The 18422-nt window shown below is 37.3% G+C and overlaps 2 protein-coding genes across 20 annotated transcripts in view; one reads left to right on the plus strand and one right to left on the minus strand.

Moving 5' to 3' along the window:
• CHLSN (cholesin) overlaps positions 1-18422 on the minus strand; it is a 382075-nt gene that overhangs the window by 179905 nt on the left and 183748 nt on the right. The window lies entirely within an intron of this gene.
• Positions 1-18422, plus strand: part of GPR146 (G protein-coupled receptor 146) — an 87126-nt gene that overhangs the window by 60305 nt on the left and 8399 nt on the right. For 7 of the 14 annotated variants that reach the window (XM_074200971.1, XM_074200969.1, XM_074200970.1 and 4 more), the window contains one exon: positions 675-827. The exons of 4 other annotated variants lie outside the window; for them this stretch is intronic. In XM_074200971.1, the coding sequence (XP_074057072.1) occupies positions 675-827 (153 nt within the window). 3 more of the 14 variants (XM_074200978.1, XM_074200979.1, XM_074200983.1) reach the window with 3 other exon arrangements.

Consider the following 18422-nt stretch of genomic DNA (forward strand, 5'->3'; position numbering starts at 1 on the left):
GCAGTCACTATTCAATCATCTTAATCTAAAGTCAAGGTAAATTAAAATGTGATATGAATCACTGAAACAAGAAGAATCATCTCTAAGCCTGGGGGTGGGGAAACAACAGAACCAAATGGCCTACTTGAAAAATCTTACTAATGTTTGCAAGAGGATTGAAAAGCAGACATTTTATCATTCTAGTGCTATCCATGGCCTTTAGATTAATTTCAGATGCCTTTGTGGTAAACTGCTCCATACAATAATATAAAGACCATGGTAAATTAATTTTCCTCATTTTTAGCTACCATCCTGTTTGCATACATGTAGTCATTTTGTCTTACTTAAAGTTTACAGGCTTTTTAGCTCCTCTTAATACAATAACACCATTCATTTAACTCAGAGAAACAAATGGGGCTTTAAAAAAATACAGAACTAGCAAAAATGTCCATAACTGGCCACACTGGCAAACAGCCTCAGGGCAATGATCAAGCCCCTAGATTAATGCCCCTTAAACTCTCCCCCAGTCTTAATCACTTAGAGATATCACGACTGAGGGCTTGTTTTTGTAATACACTCAGCCAATGAAAGCAGACAGCTAAAGCTTAGAGGATTAAGGGTAAGAGTGGAAGGGAGGGGAAGGGGGGAGTCACGTGTGTACACAGACAGAGTTCAGCCTGCCTCACAAACCTTAGGGCACCAGGCTCGGCATACTTTTGGGTTAGCTGTGATAACCTCTGTGGAGAAGCAAAGACACTGCAGCCTGGTTGGATTCGAATGGAGAGGTGACTGGAAGACAAAATGTGTCTGCCTGCTATCAAGTAAAACCCCAGGGTGGCATTTATTGGGTGAGTATCCCCCCCCCAAAAAAACCCCTCAAATAAATCACATTGTGATCGTAGCTTATACTCTTGCTCTGTAAAACTCAGTTGCAAATGTGTCACATCTAATGGGTTGAGTGGGAAAGTAACTTTCTTTCAAATCTCTCTCCTTATACATGCATACACATACTTATAATGGGCTGTCATTAAATTTGCTGAAGGGAGACTATATGGTAGCTTTGATCTGAAAGCTATAAACCTCTTCTTCACGCCATAGTTGTTAATCTTACAGCTACTGTTTCTTTAGGAATTAATATGGTTATCAAGAAAGGCTTCTTCTGCCAGGTCAAGGGTCATTCTTGTGGATAGTTTGTGGCTGATGCCTCCATCCTTTTATTATTATTTTTTAAACCATTAAACCTTGGGTTATATCTGAATATTGGCTTCCTGAAGCAAAAAAAATTCATGCTGAAGAGATTAGCTAATTTATTTCAAGGAAAGTGGTATTCTATGTATACCACCATCATATAATATCTAAATATATTATGCAAATTATACCTGCAACAAGTATTACAATTTAATTTTTGCTACTATAAAAGAAAATGTTAAATTGATCATCTTTCATTAACTAATTCTAGTTTAGGCTACTGAACAGTTGTTTGTGGTAATTAAATTAGCAATAGGATAATTCATTCTGATCTTGAAGCAGATCATTAAAGGAGATGCACTTATAAGAGACTTCTGTCTAAGTAAAAATCCTACAATTGATCTTATGTGAGAAATTCTCAAATCTACATTAACAGTTGGACAGACTGACAAAAAGTTCTCCTACCTTTTATGTAAGATTCCCCAAAAGTGTACTTTGTGTGGAAAAAATCAAAACCAAAACCAGGGGAGTGCAATGTATGGTTTAGTAGCTCTTATAGTGTATGTAAGTCAAGGAGCTGAAACCACCTTTTTTAGGACTGGCATAATACCTGAGTTCAGGTACAGCTACAGCTAGGAATTTTTAAACCTAGGTTGAATCAATTTGGGAGGGGGATGAGGGTGAAGGTGGATGGAGCCAAGGCAGTTTTCAATGGCTGCAGCTGTACTGGGAAAAGAAGCAGTCTATTATCCCTCTCTTCTCTACCAACCCATAACTCTGCTTTCATCCTTTCTAATGGCTTACCCTCTCCCCCAATCCCCACAGGAGAATGATGTGGCCGTCCTCCAGGGAGCAAGGATAGTGGTCTCTAGACCTCTTGCAGAGGAGATGTAAATTCCCCTTCTGTGGTATCCAGGACAAAATTGACATCCCATCCTGGTAAAAGCTCCAATATCCAAAAATAGTAGCTCTGATGTCCAAGTGGACTTTTTTTGGGGAAAAAAATACATTTGTCTTTTATTGCAAAAAGTTTCATGGTGTGGTGGAAAAATTTCTTAGGAAGAATGTAAAAATTAACACAAGTGTTGGTCATAAGCATTTCTGAAGGCTAATGGGAGAAGACAGTAAATTACATCAGTTACTTATGACAGTAGACATGTACTTTAAGACTAGGATGGAAAAACTGAGTGGACTTATTTCATAATTAATGTGTAGGTTACTTGCATTATACATAGACTGTATACAGAGACCATCCTACCAGAAATATGTCTATGTAGCTGACTGGGGAGGGGGGGGGGATATAGCTGGCCTAGTTTCTAGTGTGTCTATCTCCACGTGTGTAAAGCTATTCCCAAGGGGAAGAGCCAAGCACTTGTGGAAGCTGCATTTACTCTCTCAGGCCACACGAGCACCATGTGGTCGGCTCAAGCAGTAATTGACTGAACGGTCATTTAATTACCCTGTCAGACCACTAAACAGTACCCTTGCGGCCTCCAAAGAGAGTTAATGTAGCTTCCCCAAATGCCTGACTGACCTCAAGGGAGTAATTAACCCACTGAAAGAATCTGGACCACTCCACATATCAGAACAAAAAAAAAATTTTTTTTTAAACCATGGTTTAATATGATTCTTCCCTGTTTGCTGACTCTCAGAATTCCTTGGTACTTAAGCCAGGGTTTTCACTCTCCCCATTTCCTTGTCTTATTTGATCCCCGACAGTCATAGATTGCATTTGTGAAAGCTTGATCACAAGCATAGGATTATATGACTTCACTTTGGGAACAAGCCAAAAAAGAAGGCAGCCCAGGAGAGGAGGAAAAGGTAGAATTTTAACTGGTAGGAGGAATTGTGTTTCTTTCATCCGAATTGCCAAAATCTGGGACTGATGAAGGCAAAGCTCAGTCCCAGAGGACTTGAATAAGCCTGTGTTGAGGAGTCTACATGTAAAAACAAAAACAAAACTTCAATAACAGAGAAGGGAACACAGTGAAATATATCAATATCATGTGCATTCATTTTTGTATACTCATCCCATTACTCCCTTCCCACCCATACATTCCAAAGTGAGAGTGTTCAAGTGTTTCCCATTTTTTAAATTAACAAAGTGAAACCTAGGGAAACAACTGTTTCTTTTGGATCAAATGTGAAAAGTAAAAATAACCTTGCTAGTCCCCCCTTCCTAAAGTATCACCAACTCAGTAATACCTTGTCATTGAAATTAGACCATCATCATAACCAGTCAAAGATGGCAGACTCATGATGCCACAACAGCTGTTACTGAGACTCCTGACTATTCTCAGCAGAACCCCTGTGAATTTCCTAGGAAGTCAGTCTGTGCTGAACTAAGACCTCAAAACTCCAAAGAGAAGACCTTCGAAGTCAAAGAACAAAGATAAATATTCAGTAAACAATGTCCTTAGCTGCAAAACAGTGTCCTTTGTTCAACTGGTCTAAAGCAACCACCTGACTAATTGGTCAAATGACTCTACAAACTTTTGGTTATTTTTATTTCCATAGAGGGTACAAATAAGGGTAGTGTGGTTCAGTAGAGAAGGCATGAAATTAAAACTTAATAGACTGTGACTCCAATTAATATAACTTGTATACAAGTTTCTTCTCTCTGAGCCTCACTTTCCTCATCTGTAAAATAAGGAGACTGGTTATGATAAACTCAGAGGTCTTTTTCTACTCTCAATCTATGAGTCTATGTACTAGGTGAGTTCAGTTTCAATCTCATTATTCCACAGTTTGGAAATGGAAAAAGCAGAATGTCATTAAACCAAAACAATCTGGATACTTAATGAGTCATATATCATTATACTGAAGGCACTGTATACAAGATGGAAATCAGCACAAGTAAGCATTCTATATTAGGAAGCTATATGAAAGCAACATCGACTTATCATCCTTTCCAAAGAATGTTTTAGTGATGTGTGTTAATTGAGGCTACAGCCTCCACCCATTATTACAAAGTAAATAAGCATTTAATGATAACTTTTTAAAGTATTCTTGCTTATTCTAAGACACTTCTTGGAATTATTTTGGAGCTGGAGTCTATTAGATTATGTTATTTCCATAAAAAGTCTGAAAAACTTAATGTACAAAGTATTCTATTTATGATAGCTCCTCTTTCAGTCCAACACAGTATGAGATACATAAGCTCTCTCCTTAAAATGTTTGGTGACTGAGTCCATCGACAGCATTTATTGACCCCTTGCAGTGTGCTAGATCCTAGGTACACAAACGAAGACTGTTCAATTCGGGCCAAACACATTTATTCAGCATTTAGTATATGCAAAGTACTATGAATCACAACTTCATTTCTCTCCTTTACTAAGAGTGGAAAGTTGAATCGGATTTTAAGACTGATTAAACCACAAGATATCTCCATGGCCAACCAAACTACTGCAACTAATCACAATGGAAGAAAAACATTTGAATTCTAGGGTCTACATGTTATTTACATTTATAACCATTCTTTGATTGGTTTTAAAGCAGGCAGAGGACTAGCTCATCCCTAAATAAAATAATCTCATCCATGCCCCTTCTATCTAGCATGGGAGTGAGGTGGTTTCCTGGGTAGATTGCTGGACTTGGAATCAGGAAGAGTTGAATTCAAATCCTGCCTCAGATACTGACTAGACAGCTATGTGACCCTAAGGAAGTCATTTTACAGCTTTCACCCTCAGTTTTCTCATCTGTAAAATGAGAATAACAACAGTACCTACTTCCCAGGATTATTGTGAGGATAAAATGAGCTAACATATGTAAAGCTAACTTTTATATATGTACATTTATATTTACGTAAATATAAATGTACATATATATTAAATTTATATTTATGTAAATATAAATGTACATATATATTAATATAATGTATACTTGAAACATGCTTCATAATAATTCATGCATTCTAATTTTCAAATATCCACTGAGCTTTTTCTTTGGTATAGGATCTTTTCCCATTAGCTTATTAGTAAAGGCAATCATAAGGTTTCAGTTAAATTGACCTAGTTACCTTGTGCAAAGCAGCATAATTTTTTTAACCTAAAAAACATATGACTGATATTTAATTTCTGTTTACTATGTATATCCATACCCTTACACACATATTTTTATTTTTTTAAATTTTAGTATTTTAAGATGCTAGTCAGGGCAGTTTTACAACCAATGAACCTTATCTGGGACCTCTCCCATTCTTTGAATCATATCTGATTAATTCTCAATCATGCCTCCTAAAACTGAGATTCCTGAACCTTCTCCTCAGGATGTCAAATCTACTTCCAATTTTCCTCTACCAGATAACCTTTCCTTTCACTTTCCTGAGAAGACTAATACCATCCCCAAAAGCTCCTTCATCTACCTCCTTCATAACTGAGGACAACTGCCTTTATATGCACTGTGAACCTTCAAGGAGTCAGAGGACCTGGGTCACATCTTGGTTCTGCCACTTATCACTTATGTAACTCTGGGCAAGTAATCTAGTTTCTTTGAATCTCAGTTTCTCATCTGTAAAACAAGAAGGTTGGAATAGATGTCTTCTAAAGTCCCCTTTAACCCTTGATCTATGTTCCTAGAATCAATTTTCTTCCTTGCCAAAGCTAAAACTTTCAAGTATGCCCTGGATCCCTTTCACTTCACGACAGTGTTCTATACATCAATCCTTCTCTTCAATCTCTCCCTCTCTTTTATTTTCCTTCTGCTTACAAATATGCTTAGGTCTCAGTAATTTTAAAAAGAAATAAAACCCCTTTCTTCTGCCTTGTTACCTCCTCAAACTATTTGCCCCTCTCTTCTGTTATTAAAAATGACTGGGGCAGCTAGGTGGCACAGTGAATAGAGCACTGGTCCTGGAGTCAGGAGGAACTGAGTTCAAATCCGACCTCAGACACGTAATTGCCTAGCTGTGTGACCTTGGACAAATCACTTCACCCCATTGCCTTAATTAAAAAAAAAAGAAAATGACTGCACTCTTTACTCTCTACATCAACATCTTTAATATCCACTCACTACTCCTGCAAAGGGCTACCAATAACCTTTTCAGTTTAACCAAAACTCCAAGCTTTTTTCTCACTCCTTGACCTTTGTGCAGCATCTGACTCTGATAACCATACCCTCCTTAGTTTTTTCCCTTTTCACAGCTTCCAAAACTCAAGTCTTTCCTGTACTCCTTCTTCTTTCATGGTTTAAAATTTCTCCTCCAACCTCCATGTGGATATGTGAAGACATGTTCAGTTCTTTGACCTCCACCCTTCTGTGTGTTCTCTAAAAAGGTTCTTTTGTGGATCTCATTTCAGCCTTGATGCTCAAAACATTAGCCTCTTTGACTTTTCTGTCTCCTCCATCTCCCATATCCAAAAAAAACAAAAACAAAAAAAAATGTAGGCAGGAAAATGGTGCAGTAGATAAAATGCTGTACCAGGAGTCAGGAGAATCAGAGTTCAAACTCATCCTTAGACACTTATTAGTAGTGTGACCCTGGACTACTTACTTATATGGAGGATTGGATGTTGAATTGTTCAGGCAGTATTAGCACCTCTGGTGTGAGAGCTTTCTGAGTCCTTTTCAGGGCTGCGCAGTCCACCTTCACCCAAATCTTGTCTGTGGCTCCAAAAAGCTGTAGGACATGAAACAGTCCTACCTCAGGTTGAGCAGATGGACTAAGTCAGGTTGAATGTATCCACCCAGCCTCAAACCTATTAGTGACTTAGGGAGGGTGTCTTTCCCTGGTGGAATGGGGGGAATGGCCATGACTGACTGAAGCAGGTACAATGGCATTCTTAGAGCTTAGATATCAAAGATGTCAAGGTATCTCTGTAACCCAAGTCATCACCAGTTGTCTTGACTTTTGTTCTGCCACTGGATTTTGATGACTGGAGAAGTGAGACTGACAACTCTGCCTCACTTAAATCCAATGCATGTGCAAGTCAAGACATCACCCATAATGTCAGTGGATTCTCTGAAAACAAAGGAACAACAACAGTAACTTACCCTATATTTGCCTCATTATCCTCAACTATAAAGTAGGGATAATAATAGCACCTGTCTGCTAGAGTTGTTGTGAGGATTAAATGAGATAGTATTTGTAAAGTGTTTAGCACAGTGCCTGACAAGTTATATAAATGCTAGGTGCTATTATTATTTCCTATGAATTCTACCTTGACAAACTCTCTCTCATCCCTCTAACTTAGGCCCTTACTTCTTTCTCCTGTTTTATTACTGCAGTTTTCTAGTTGGTCTACCTTCAATCTTTTCTCTCTCTCTAATCTATCCTTCATGTAACTACCCAAGTAATTTTCTTAATGCACAGGTCTAATAATATCAATACCCTACTCAACAGCCCTTAAAGACTCCACATTGCATACATAGGATAAAATAAAACTCAGTAGCTTAGCATTTAAAGCTCTCCACAATCTGTCACCAATCTACCTTTCCAGCCTTATTTCAGAAAAACTTCATGCCCTATCAAGTCCACTATACTGTTTCCAAGAAAGACTGGTCCTCAGTTTCTTCTGCACATTTGCCTATATCAATCATCTGTGCTTCCTTCCTCACTTCTGACAATTGAAATCCTTTTCTTCCTTCAAGGTGATGCTGAAAAGCTATCTCCTACACAAAACTTTATTTCACAAACTTATGATTCCATTCTCAAATTTTCCTATACTATTTTTAATTGATCTCTCCTTCAATCCTCATCCTGTTCTACCATCTACAATACTGATGTGTATAACAGCAATTCGCATTTATATTGCATTTCATATAGTGTTCTGAATGTTCTCCCCCACCGCTCTCCCCAATAACCCATTACAATGTAAGCTCCATCAGGCAGGGACTGGGTTATATGTCATTCCTAAATTCTCTACTATCCACTGGATAATAGTGCCCTGCCCAAATGGTATTACTTAATAAAAGTTGACAGAATTGAATTGACAACTGCAGATTGAGATCCCTAAATCTAGAATCCTAGTAACAGTTTAGCCTATCTACTAGGAAATTACTCTTCAAAAAACTTCCTAGTGTTTTTTGAGTTGCTCACACAGTTGGTGGATTTTAAGCCCTGTTTCCATTACATATTACCTTTTAATCCTTGGGTTTTATCACAGTTTATTTTGTGGTCTACAGTCATTATTCTCAGGCAAATTCTTTACCAGATCTGATTCCTCCTGAATTTTACTTACTAGAACATCGACTGTCAAAACCTGCTACAGCTCAGGAAGTAATACACCTAAATCAGTGCTTCTTTCTTTACTCAAGGTAACTAAAATAGAATATTTGAACCAAAGTATACAGCTTAAGATTGTTTAATTCTACAAGATGGAGTTATCATAGCTAAAGAATGTACATCTTGAGGAGAGAATTTGGTTAATCTGGAGCAAAAATTCAGATATTACATACAGTCTTGAAATGTCACTTGGGTATTTGAAGATATCTAAAGATACTAGAATTTCTTCTCACAACTTCACTTTCTTTTGAAAGCAATTAATATATGCTAAAGAAATGAACACATATATTCTAACTTTATGCTTGAAAAAATATAAAGAAGTAAACTTACACTTTCCCTACTGAACCACTAGCCCATAACATAAAGATTATAAGGGAAAAAAAGTTATGGAAAGCTCTCTCTGAGTTTTATAAGAAGGGTTAAATGTTACTAGGAGAATTTGAACTTTGGTACTTAATACTATTAATACTCAATCTGCTATACTGCTGTTCATTTTCTTGCCAACCCCCCCTGATTGTTTATACTTAGTCTTTAACATGCAGCCATGTTGCTTTATCAGCCTCTCTCTCTTTCGTGTGTTAAAAGTCAAATGTATCAAATCACTTTTTATCAAATGATAATCAGAATTTTTTAAAGTTTTGATATAAGGTTTAGGTATTAATATTTAGCCTTTTAAAATATTATCTGATTTGGATGGCTTAATGGGCTCTATGTAAATTCTATTTGGGACCAAATTCTATGGAAAAACCACATGGCATGTGTTTTCAACCACAAAAACCAAAATGAGAGTAAAACCTTGCTCAAAAATGCCTTGAGATATAAAAATAGAAGACAGAGCAGAAATAAAGGCAACACCCTTTTTGTGCATTGTTTTGTTGTTATAGAACATACCTTCTGTTGTTACCCATAAAGTCTTTAAGCAGATAGATGAAATTCTTGGCTTCCAACTATTATAAAGTAGATTCTTAAAAATGTTTTTTTTTTTTAAAACTGCTTTCCTGTATGGAAATAGGATAGTGATAGCCATTAGCCCATACACTAAGCAGGCAGTAGAAATTCTCATCTATGACACAGGCCCTTCCTGATCATCATGGGGAAAAGGGTGACTTCATTAATGACATCATCTTTTCACTTGTCTCTAAGTGTTAAAACTTTGCTTTCACACTCTCTGACCCAACCACAGCACAGCAGGGTTCCCTCAGATCAGTGAGCAAAGACATGTTTCTGTTTGTATTGCTGGTTTGCCTGGAAACCTTTATTCTGCCACTGGCCATTCCTAGAGCATGGTTACCATCCAGCCTTCCAATTCAGAGCCTACTTCACCATGGGAGACTCTGCCAAAAAATGTATAACTGCTGAGTCATTGGGGCAGTCCTCACTTGCTTTATTGATAGGAAATTGCATATGGTTGAATGATGGCTTCCAGGAAAACCATCATTTCATTTGCCTTTTAAAGTTGATGCCAAAATTCAGAGGGACTTCTATCTTAAGAACTTAAGCAGTGGTCAATACCAGAAGTAAATTGTTGTTGTTTTTGTTTTTCTAAAGAGCTGTTGTTTCCTCCAGGTTTGAATCTTTCCCCAGGATGAAGAATGTAGTATTATTTCAATGTCTGAAAACTGAGGTCCCACAAATCAAATTATGGTCTAAGTATTCTGAAATCACCTTTAATGGTTTTAACATTAATCCATAATCCTGAGAAATGGGGCCTTAATGTTTTATATCCCTGGAACACAGAACAAATGATCATAAAGGGAAATTAAAAGCATTATTCAGAAGAGCAGAGCAGGGCAACTCATTTTATATAAATTTTTTTTCCAAATTACAAAAGAAAACTCATTCTTTTTTAAAATTTTTATTAAAGATTTTAAGTTTTACAATTTTCCCCCTAATCTTACTTCCCTCCCCCACCCCCACAGTAGGCAATTTGTCAGTCTTTACATTGTTTCCATGTTATACATTGATCCAAATTGAGTGTGATGAGAGAGAAATCATATCCCTAAGGAAGAAACATGAAGTATAAGAGATAACAAGATCAGACAATAAGATATCAATTTTTTTTTCTAAATTAAAGGAAATACGCCTTGGACTCCACGGTTCTTTATCTGGATACAGCTGGTATTCTTCATTGCAGACAACCCAAAACGGTTCCTGATTGTTGCACTGATGGATTGAACAAGTCCATTAAGGTTGATCATCACCCAGTGTTACTTTTAGGGTATACAAGTGTTTTTCTGGTTCTGCTCATCTCACTCAGCATCAGTTCATGCAAATCCCTCCAGACTTCCCTGAATTTCCATCTGTCCCGGTTTCTAAAAGATCAATAGTGTTCCATGACATACATATACCACAAGGAAACTCATTCTTTTTGTTTCTGATGTAGTAGGGATGCCCTCACTCATTGCCATTGCTTAATTGCCTGGAGAAAAGTTACAACCTCTTAATGCTTAAGGCAACTAAGACTTTAAGTTTCAGATTTGGGTGCTAACCTCCATAATTAAAGGGAGTTTCCTCCTCTGGAGTTTCCCTATGCCAATGAAGTCATCCATCTCAGTTCTATGACCCAAGAGCTGATTCAATTCATTAACATTTATTAAGCAACTACCATGTACCAAGCATTGTACAAGATAGAGGATGCAGAAAGAGGCAAAAGAGTTCTTGCCCTTAAAGAGCTTACAATCTAAGAGGGGTGGGGGGGTGGGGGGAAGACAACATTCAAATACAAAGTAAATTATATGGAGGATGCATATGGAATAATTAAAGAGAGAAAGGTCTGAAACTAAGAGGGCTTGGGAAGGCTTCCTATGAAGGTGGGATTTTAGTTGGGACTTTGGATTCAGTAACAAATTATCAAAAATTTCTAGGAAGAAGTTGAATGGAAAAAACCACTGAATTTTCTTTAGATATAGAACTGGATTCTCCAAATGACCATGCAAACCAGGAGACCTCACAATGAGTATTCAATGAGGTAAACAAATTAAAAATAATAACACCTTACATTTCCTTGTAGCCTCTCATCCAAAGAGCTTGAAGTACCCAACAAACATTAATTAGGTCTCACCCCACCCTTGTGAAGGCAGCTGGCTTATTATTATACTCATTTTACAGGGAGGCTGAAAGAAGTTGAATAATTTGCTAAAGGTCACCCTACAAGTCAGTGTGGCAAAGCCCATATTTGGCATGCCAGTGCTCCACATCAGCTGGTTCTGACGGTCCCACTTAATATGTCTGTCATACTTTGGTCATTGATAGGCCTTGCTACTCTAAGAGACTGTCCTTGTTACAAGATGCTTTACATTCATCATTCAAGAAATTCAAAGTGCTGAAGTTATTGGAGGCAGCTAAGTGGTGGTGAAATGGATAAGATACTGGGCCTAGAATCAGGAAGATTCATCTTCCTGAGTTCAAATCTGACCTCTTAACCCTATCAACCTTGGTTTCCTCATCTGTAAAATAAACTGGAGAGGAAAAGCAAAACCTCCAGTATCTTTGCCAAGAAAAGCCCAATTAGAGTCACAAAGAATTGGGCACAACTGAAATGGCCGAATATCAATTTTTTGAGGTTGCTGATCCTTCTTTTTTGTCAGTAGCTCTCTATCATCACAACTTTCCCTTTGTACCCTCAAATTTCTCTGTCACACACACACACACACCATCAGCTGTAGAGACTGAACTGACTCGTATTAAAAATTCAGATTTTAATCCATAACCCTGCAGAGGTCAACTCTCATCCTCAGGCTACTCTCAATAGTCAAAGCTTTGTCTAGCCTGCTGCTTAAGCATCTGCCAAAGGGAGTGACCAATAGACCATTAACAGCTGCTTAAATAGCAGGGTAGAGGGATGTCTACTGAAAGCCAAGGTGGAAAGAGTTCAGGTGACAGAGAGAGAGAGGAGTATGTGTACTCTGTATACTTAGCATATGTGTATTTATGCAGCTCTATCTCAAACTCAATCTAAGAGCATTTGCAAAATTAACTTTAAAAAGATAACTCACATTTACAACATGCTTAAAAATTTAGTGAAAGGTTTTACATAAAACAACCCACTATGGAGGCAGGTAAAAGATCATAGGAACACACACACACACACACACACACACACACACACACAGACAAAACGATTGACTGGACTCTGCTTTGAGGAAATTCACTATACTAGTGTAGCTCTCTTCCTTCTATCTAATCTTGGAGAGTTGCCTCTACTGTAGTATCCAGGCCTCAGAACAATGGAAGTGGCGAAATATGCTCGATGATATATATTCAGTATCTCTCTGGAGCATGTGTTGAAACTGGGGCTTCCTGCTTTGAGGCTGGCTCTCACTACATTCCTGTCATGATACCTCTTATCATACAGGTATAATTTCCTCATTTTTCAGAAGAAAAAACAGACCTGGGAAGGCAAGGTGGTTTAGCCCATGTCACAGAGGGTACAAAGGCTAGAATCAAGACCAAATGCTCACATCTTCTAGTGCTCTTACCACTACATCATCTGACCTCCCCTGTCATTATCATTGTTAGTATTATAATAATAGCCAGCATTTAAACAGTACTTTAAGACTTGTAAAGAGATTTAGATATTAAGGGTTTATAGATAGAGAAAAGAGAGAAGGAGTATATTTATTTTCTCTAATTTGATCCATGTGACAAATCCTAGGAGGTAGGAGCTATCATTATTCCCATTTTACAGGTGAGGAAAATGAGAAAGAGGTTAAGTGATTTACCTAAAGTCACACAGGCCCTCAGTCCTTGATTTGGGAGCAGCATTTTATTAATCTTTTTAGAAGATCAATTTTTTTAAGGTTTTTGCAAGGCAAACGGGGTTAAGTGGCTTGCCCAAGGCCACAGTTAGGTAACTATTAAGTGTCTGAGACCAGATTTGAACCCATGTACTCCTGACTCCAGGGCTGGTGCCTTATCCACTACGCTACCTAGCCGCCCCAGAAGATCCATTTCTTTACCAAGATGATCTATTATACTGATTTTTCATATATCCCTCACATATCTTTAGCAGGTTTTCTTTATTTCTCTTCTATGTCCTTCTTATTTCTGTATATTCTCTCATATAGCCCTAGATGACTCTCTCCTACAAAAATTCCAGTGCCTCAGACTCAAAGAGACCAAGTCCACTTACATTTTGTCTAATATCAAATATCATATCCAATTCTGCAGCCTATACAGCTCCTGAAACATTAGAAGTACTTGGTAAAATATGATTATTGAAATTTCTAACAACAATGAACATTCTTCATGGCAGAATTTCATGTCTGGGTTTCTGGTTTCATTTTCGTTCTTTGTATATTTGCCTGCATCCCAATTAGCACTCTCAAATGTTAGTCATCCTGAAGGACCTTCCCTTATCATTGGATCAAAGACTTAGAACTGGAAGTAACCTTAGAGGTCATCTATACCAACCCTCTTATTTTACAGATGAGGAAATGGGAGGTTCATAAATGACTTGTTCAAAGTCAATATAGTAGCAGTAATTCCCAGAGCTGGGTTTCCAACCCATATCATCCAACTCCTTCTAAAGATCATGAGGTACTTCCAAGTAGTCATTCACCATTATACTTTAGGAATCAGGGAAGTAGAAAGACTTAATACCTTCATTAGAAGGAGTCAGAATGTGATAACTGAAGTTGCCCTGTTGCACCTGACACTGTAGTTCTGAGAGATTATGAATAATTTTTGAATTGGAATCAAGGAACATTCTATTGTGTGTTAACATAATAAATATATGGCTCTGTTGTAAATGCACTTCACAAACCAAAAAAGAAATCATTCACTGTCCTTAAACAGAGAAACAACCCGGTGAGTATGACTCCAAGTTATTACCTTAGGTCAGGGTGGCAGGGAAACAAGGATTTGAACAGTAACTCTGAGCAGTATTACACATAATGCCTGCATGCATCTGACTTCATGTTCTTTTAGATGACTGAATCTGAGCTACTTCTCTCTATTTTTACTATGAGCTGCTCTTCCCTTTCCTCCCAGGAACACATGGGTCTCCTGTAGTCCCTTTCAGTCTACAAAGCTGAAATGACTGCTAGGAATCAGGAAAGGGTTTATCAGGAAGGTCTGAGACAAATAAAAAAGAAAATAAGAGGAGAATGAAGGAACTGAATGGATAAGGGCACATTCAATAATACTATTTCCTAGTCTTTGGATCTAGCTGTACTTTTTCCCTGCTGGGAAGGTCTCCTGATATGACAAAGCCTCCAGGCTAGACATAGCAATGTAATTTTACTTACACACACATACCCTATTGGAGGGTACTTAATTGGAGAGTCTACCATAACAAATAATTTAATTCTGGGTTCCTTTTTTTACTTACAAAAGTGAGCAAGACAATGAAGAGTGTAAAATTGTATAGAAATAGGAATTTGGGAATCCAAATGCTTACTCTTAGATATCTTATTCTGTTCTCCATTTGTTTGGTTTTAACCCACTAAATTTAGATGATTTGATAAAAATATACTGTCAATGAATTGTCATGTTAATCTTCCATCAACTCAAGAGAGCATCTTCCTCCAGTTCCACTGGTTCAGGGAAAAGTATCCTGGCCTGGTCAAGCCAGATGTTGGCCTTATCACTGATGTCAAAATAATAGGGTTGGAGAACACATTCTGGAGAGTAGATCTAACCTCTTGGAAAAGGCAAGATTTTTTTCATGACTTAAGCCAGTAATATTCTAGCTATGATTTATAGAATACCTACATTGTAATGGAAGGAACTCATCTACCCACAGTAGGAAGTTTAATCCTCTAATCACTCCCATAATTAAGATGGGAGAAAATATTTCCCAAGATGTTACACTTATCCTCTGGCATTATTCTGATTACAGGACCATTTCAGTATATAGAATTCATGTAGAATGAAGAGATCTTTTCATTCAGTGTCCCATCTCAGACAGATATATATATTCCTCATGCAGTTCCTTGGGCTTAAGCTTGAGAGGGTTGGACATGTGCTTTTTTTTTTTGTTAGGTTTTTGAAAGGCAAATGGGGTTAAGTGGCTTGCCCAAGGCCACACAGCTAGGTAATTATTAAGTGTTTGAGACCAGATTTGAACCCAGGTACTCCTGACTCCAGGGCCGGTGCTTATCCACTATGTGGACATGTGCTTTTGAAAGATATATTTAATATTTTATTCAAACATGATCATTTATTTTTTTTCCAATTTTGCCAAATCTCTATCAGGTTGATATTGCTTTACCTTTGCAGTATAGAATATTAACTTATTTGGAAACATTGAGTATTTTCTTTTTTAAAAAATTGTATTTTATTTTTTCCAATTACATAAAGATAATTTTCAACGTCAACATTTTTATAAGATTCCGAATTGCCAACTTTTATCCCTCCCTCCCCACCCCCTTATCCAGACAGCAAGCAATCTAATATAGATTAATACATGTACAATCAGAACATTTTTCTTAAATGTTTAAAATTTCATTTTTTAAATATTTACACAAATGTACTTCCCCTCAAAAAACAGTGGGTTTTGTTTTGACACTATAGTCAGTTCCTACTAATATCATCCCTTACCAATCCAATCCCCCTCCCTTAAGAGTCAAATATTATTCACCCCTGGAGAGTGCCTGTGTGTGTGTGTGTGTGTGTGTGTGTGTGTGTGTGTGTATGTTTGACAATTATTACAGGCATTCTCCTGATTGTGCTTTCTTTATAGAGCATATTTTTAATTAATTAAACTAACATTACTGTGCCAGTATTCCTCTAGAAGCCTATGCTAGAAAGAAAAAGAAAAAAGAAATTTTCAGACTTTATATTTAAGACCCCTGCTTTCTTGATTTTCTATTAACCTAAGTATTCTGCTGAATCAAACTCTGAAGCTTTGAAAAGGATAGAGCATGAAAGTGAGCTCCTCTCATGGTTCTGACCAGTGTTGCCTTTCTTCTGCTCTCATTCTTCCCTTTCTCCTTTATTTACACATTCTGTCCTCTGACACAAGGACATATTTCTTCTTAATGATTACTTGGTTTCTCTACAGAATAAGGCTTATGACTTGAGGCTTTAAAACCAAAGACCCACAAAAAGGCTATATGATGATGAGCATCCTTTTTTTTCCAAAGTCTCAAAACTGATTAGTGAGATCATGGGCCTTCAAGGAAGGAGTCACAGATTAAAGCTTGCTTTGTTAATCAAAAATTACTGTAGGCTCCTTCTATCCTGGAAGTATTCCAAATTAAAGTAATGCATTATATACTTCAGTGCTTACTATATGAGATGCTGGGGAATATAGAAAGTCGAAATAGGGTAAGGTCACTACCCTAACAAATGTGTCAATTTAGTAGGGATAAAAGACACTAATGCAGATATCTATGATACAATAATATATCAATAATAGTTGTATCATAGATTTATTTTTTTAAAATGTCATGTATGTGCCTAAGAGTATTCCAATATTAATAAGCATCAAAAAATCAAGACACCTTCAGCTTACAAAAGTATAAAATATTTTCATATATAATTGACATTCATATATGGTTTGGAGGTTTGCAATTCTTTTTATAAACATTATCTCACTACATCCTTACAACAATATTGTAGATAATCCAGCTATTTTTAATTCCTTAACTGAGACTCAAAGGTTAAATGAATTACTTATGGTCAAACAACTACAAAGCATCAAAAGCAGTATTTGATTTTAATTTGCTCCCAACTTCACAAGTCCAACGCTATTTTCATTTCACCTTTGCTTAATTTAAATTTATTAAAAGACAATACTAGTATAATATAATCATTCACTGGTATAATTTTTAATGGCTGTGAAAGCTACATCCCTGTCCTGCTGTATGCCATGATAGGAAACTATTTCACTAAATAGTAAAATAAAACAAACTAATCATCAAAATGCAACTTCTGGCTTGGAAATGCCGTTTCAGTTCCCAGAACAATTAGAACAAATACATTATGTGCCCTTAAAATGATGCTGGAATGAAGAGAGCCAGTAGCCATGGCATGAACAAGGAAAGGAAAACGTGACCAGATTTTATTTCACGTGATAATTTCCCCCCAATTAAGCTGTTCTTGGAATAAGATAGAACAATTCTGTTCTTGTTGTAATTCTTTCTGCTCTACTTCCCTGGGAGCCATATATTAACAATCTAAGCAGTTCCTATCTAAATGAGAGGGAATGAGGAGGGCAGGCATTAAAAAGAGACATCTGTCAAATCACCATTTGGCAAGTTTGGTAAGTTTCAGCTTTAACACTAACAGGATGACAGCAGATCACCTCCAATTTGGTGTGCATTAATATCACATACACTCACCCCAAAGCTATTGAACTACCAAACATGTTTTCACTTTCTGATTCTGAGCATCCTAGAGTTGGGCATGCCATCTTTCCTCTGCCGCTGTCATCACCACCTCATGACCAGAGTCACTGACTTGGAACAAACACATCATTCCTCACAGAACTGGGCTTTGAATGGATTGTGCAGACTCTCCAGTTTAGCACCCTCATTTTAAAGTTGAAGAACCTGAGGCCCTGCAAGAGACTCATGCACAGTTATATAGATTGGTATCAGGATACAAAATTTGAATCCAGATCCTCTTAAGATAACCCATACTGTCTTCTTATAAGAATTTTCCCCCCATAACAACTTCCCCAATGAAACCCAGTTAACCTGCTCTTATGTACTGTAGGTATCTGTCCATTCATTTTTATCTCCTCCAAATTAAAAATTCTGCTGACAAACATGTTTCCTATCACTCTGGACTTTTAGGAAACCACCACTATAAGATTTTGCCCAAGTCCTTCTGCCAAGTCAATAAAACATGGTCAAGTCTTTTCCCTGTTGTGACTGAGTAGCAACTCCCACATGGAAGGAGAAAAACAGTTGGCTGAACCCTAAAGCTAACCTCAGTCTTCTAAGAAGACCCAGAAATCGAAAGCAAGAGGATCTGGCTATATGTTTAATCCACTCAGCACAACCTCTCATTTCTTAAAACTGGCTGTAAACAGAGATAGGGAGGGGCCACTGCTGCCTGCCAAATGAAGCAGAAACTTTGTGAG

The sequence above is a fragment of the Macrotis lagotis genome, chromosome X, assembly GCF_037893015.1.
Source record: "Macrotis lagotis isolate mMagLag1 chromosome X, bilby.v1.9.chrom.fasta, whole genome shotgun sequence".
NCBI lineage: Eukaryota > Metazoa > Chordata > Mammalia > Peramelemorphia > Peramelidae > Macrotis > Macrotis lagotis.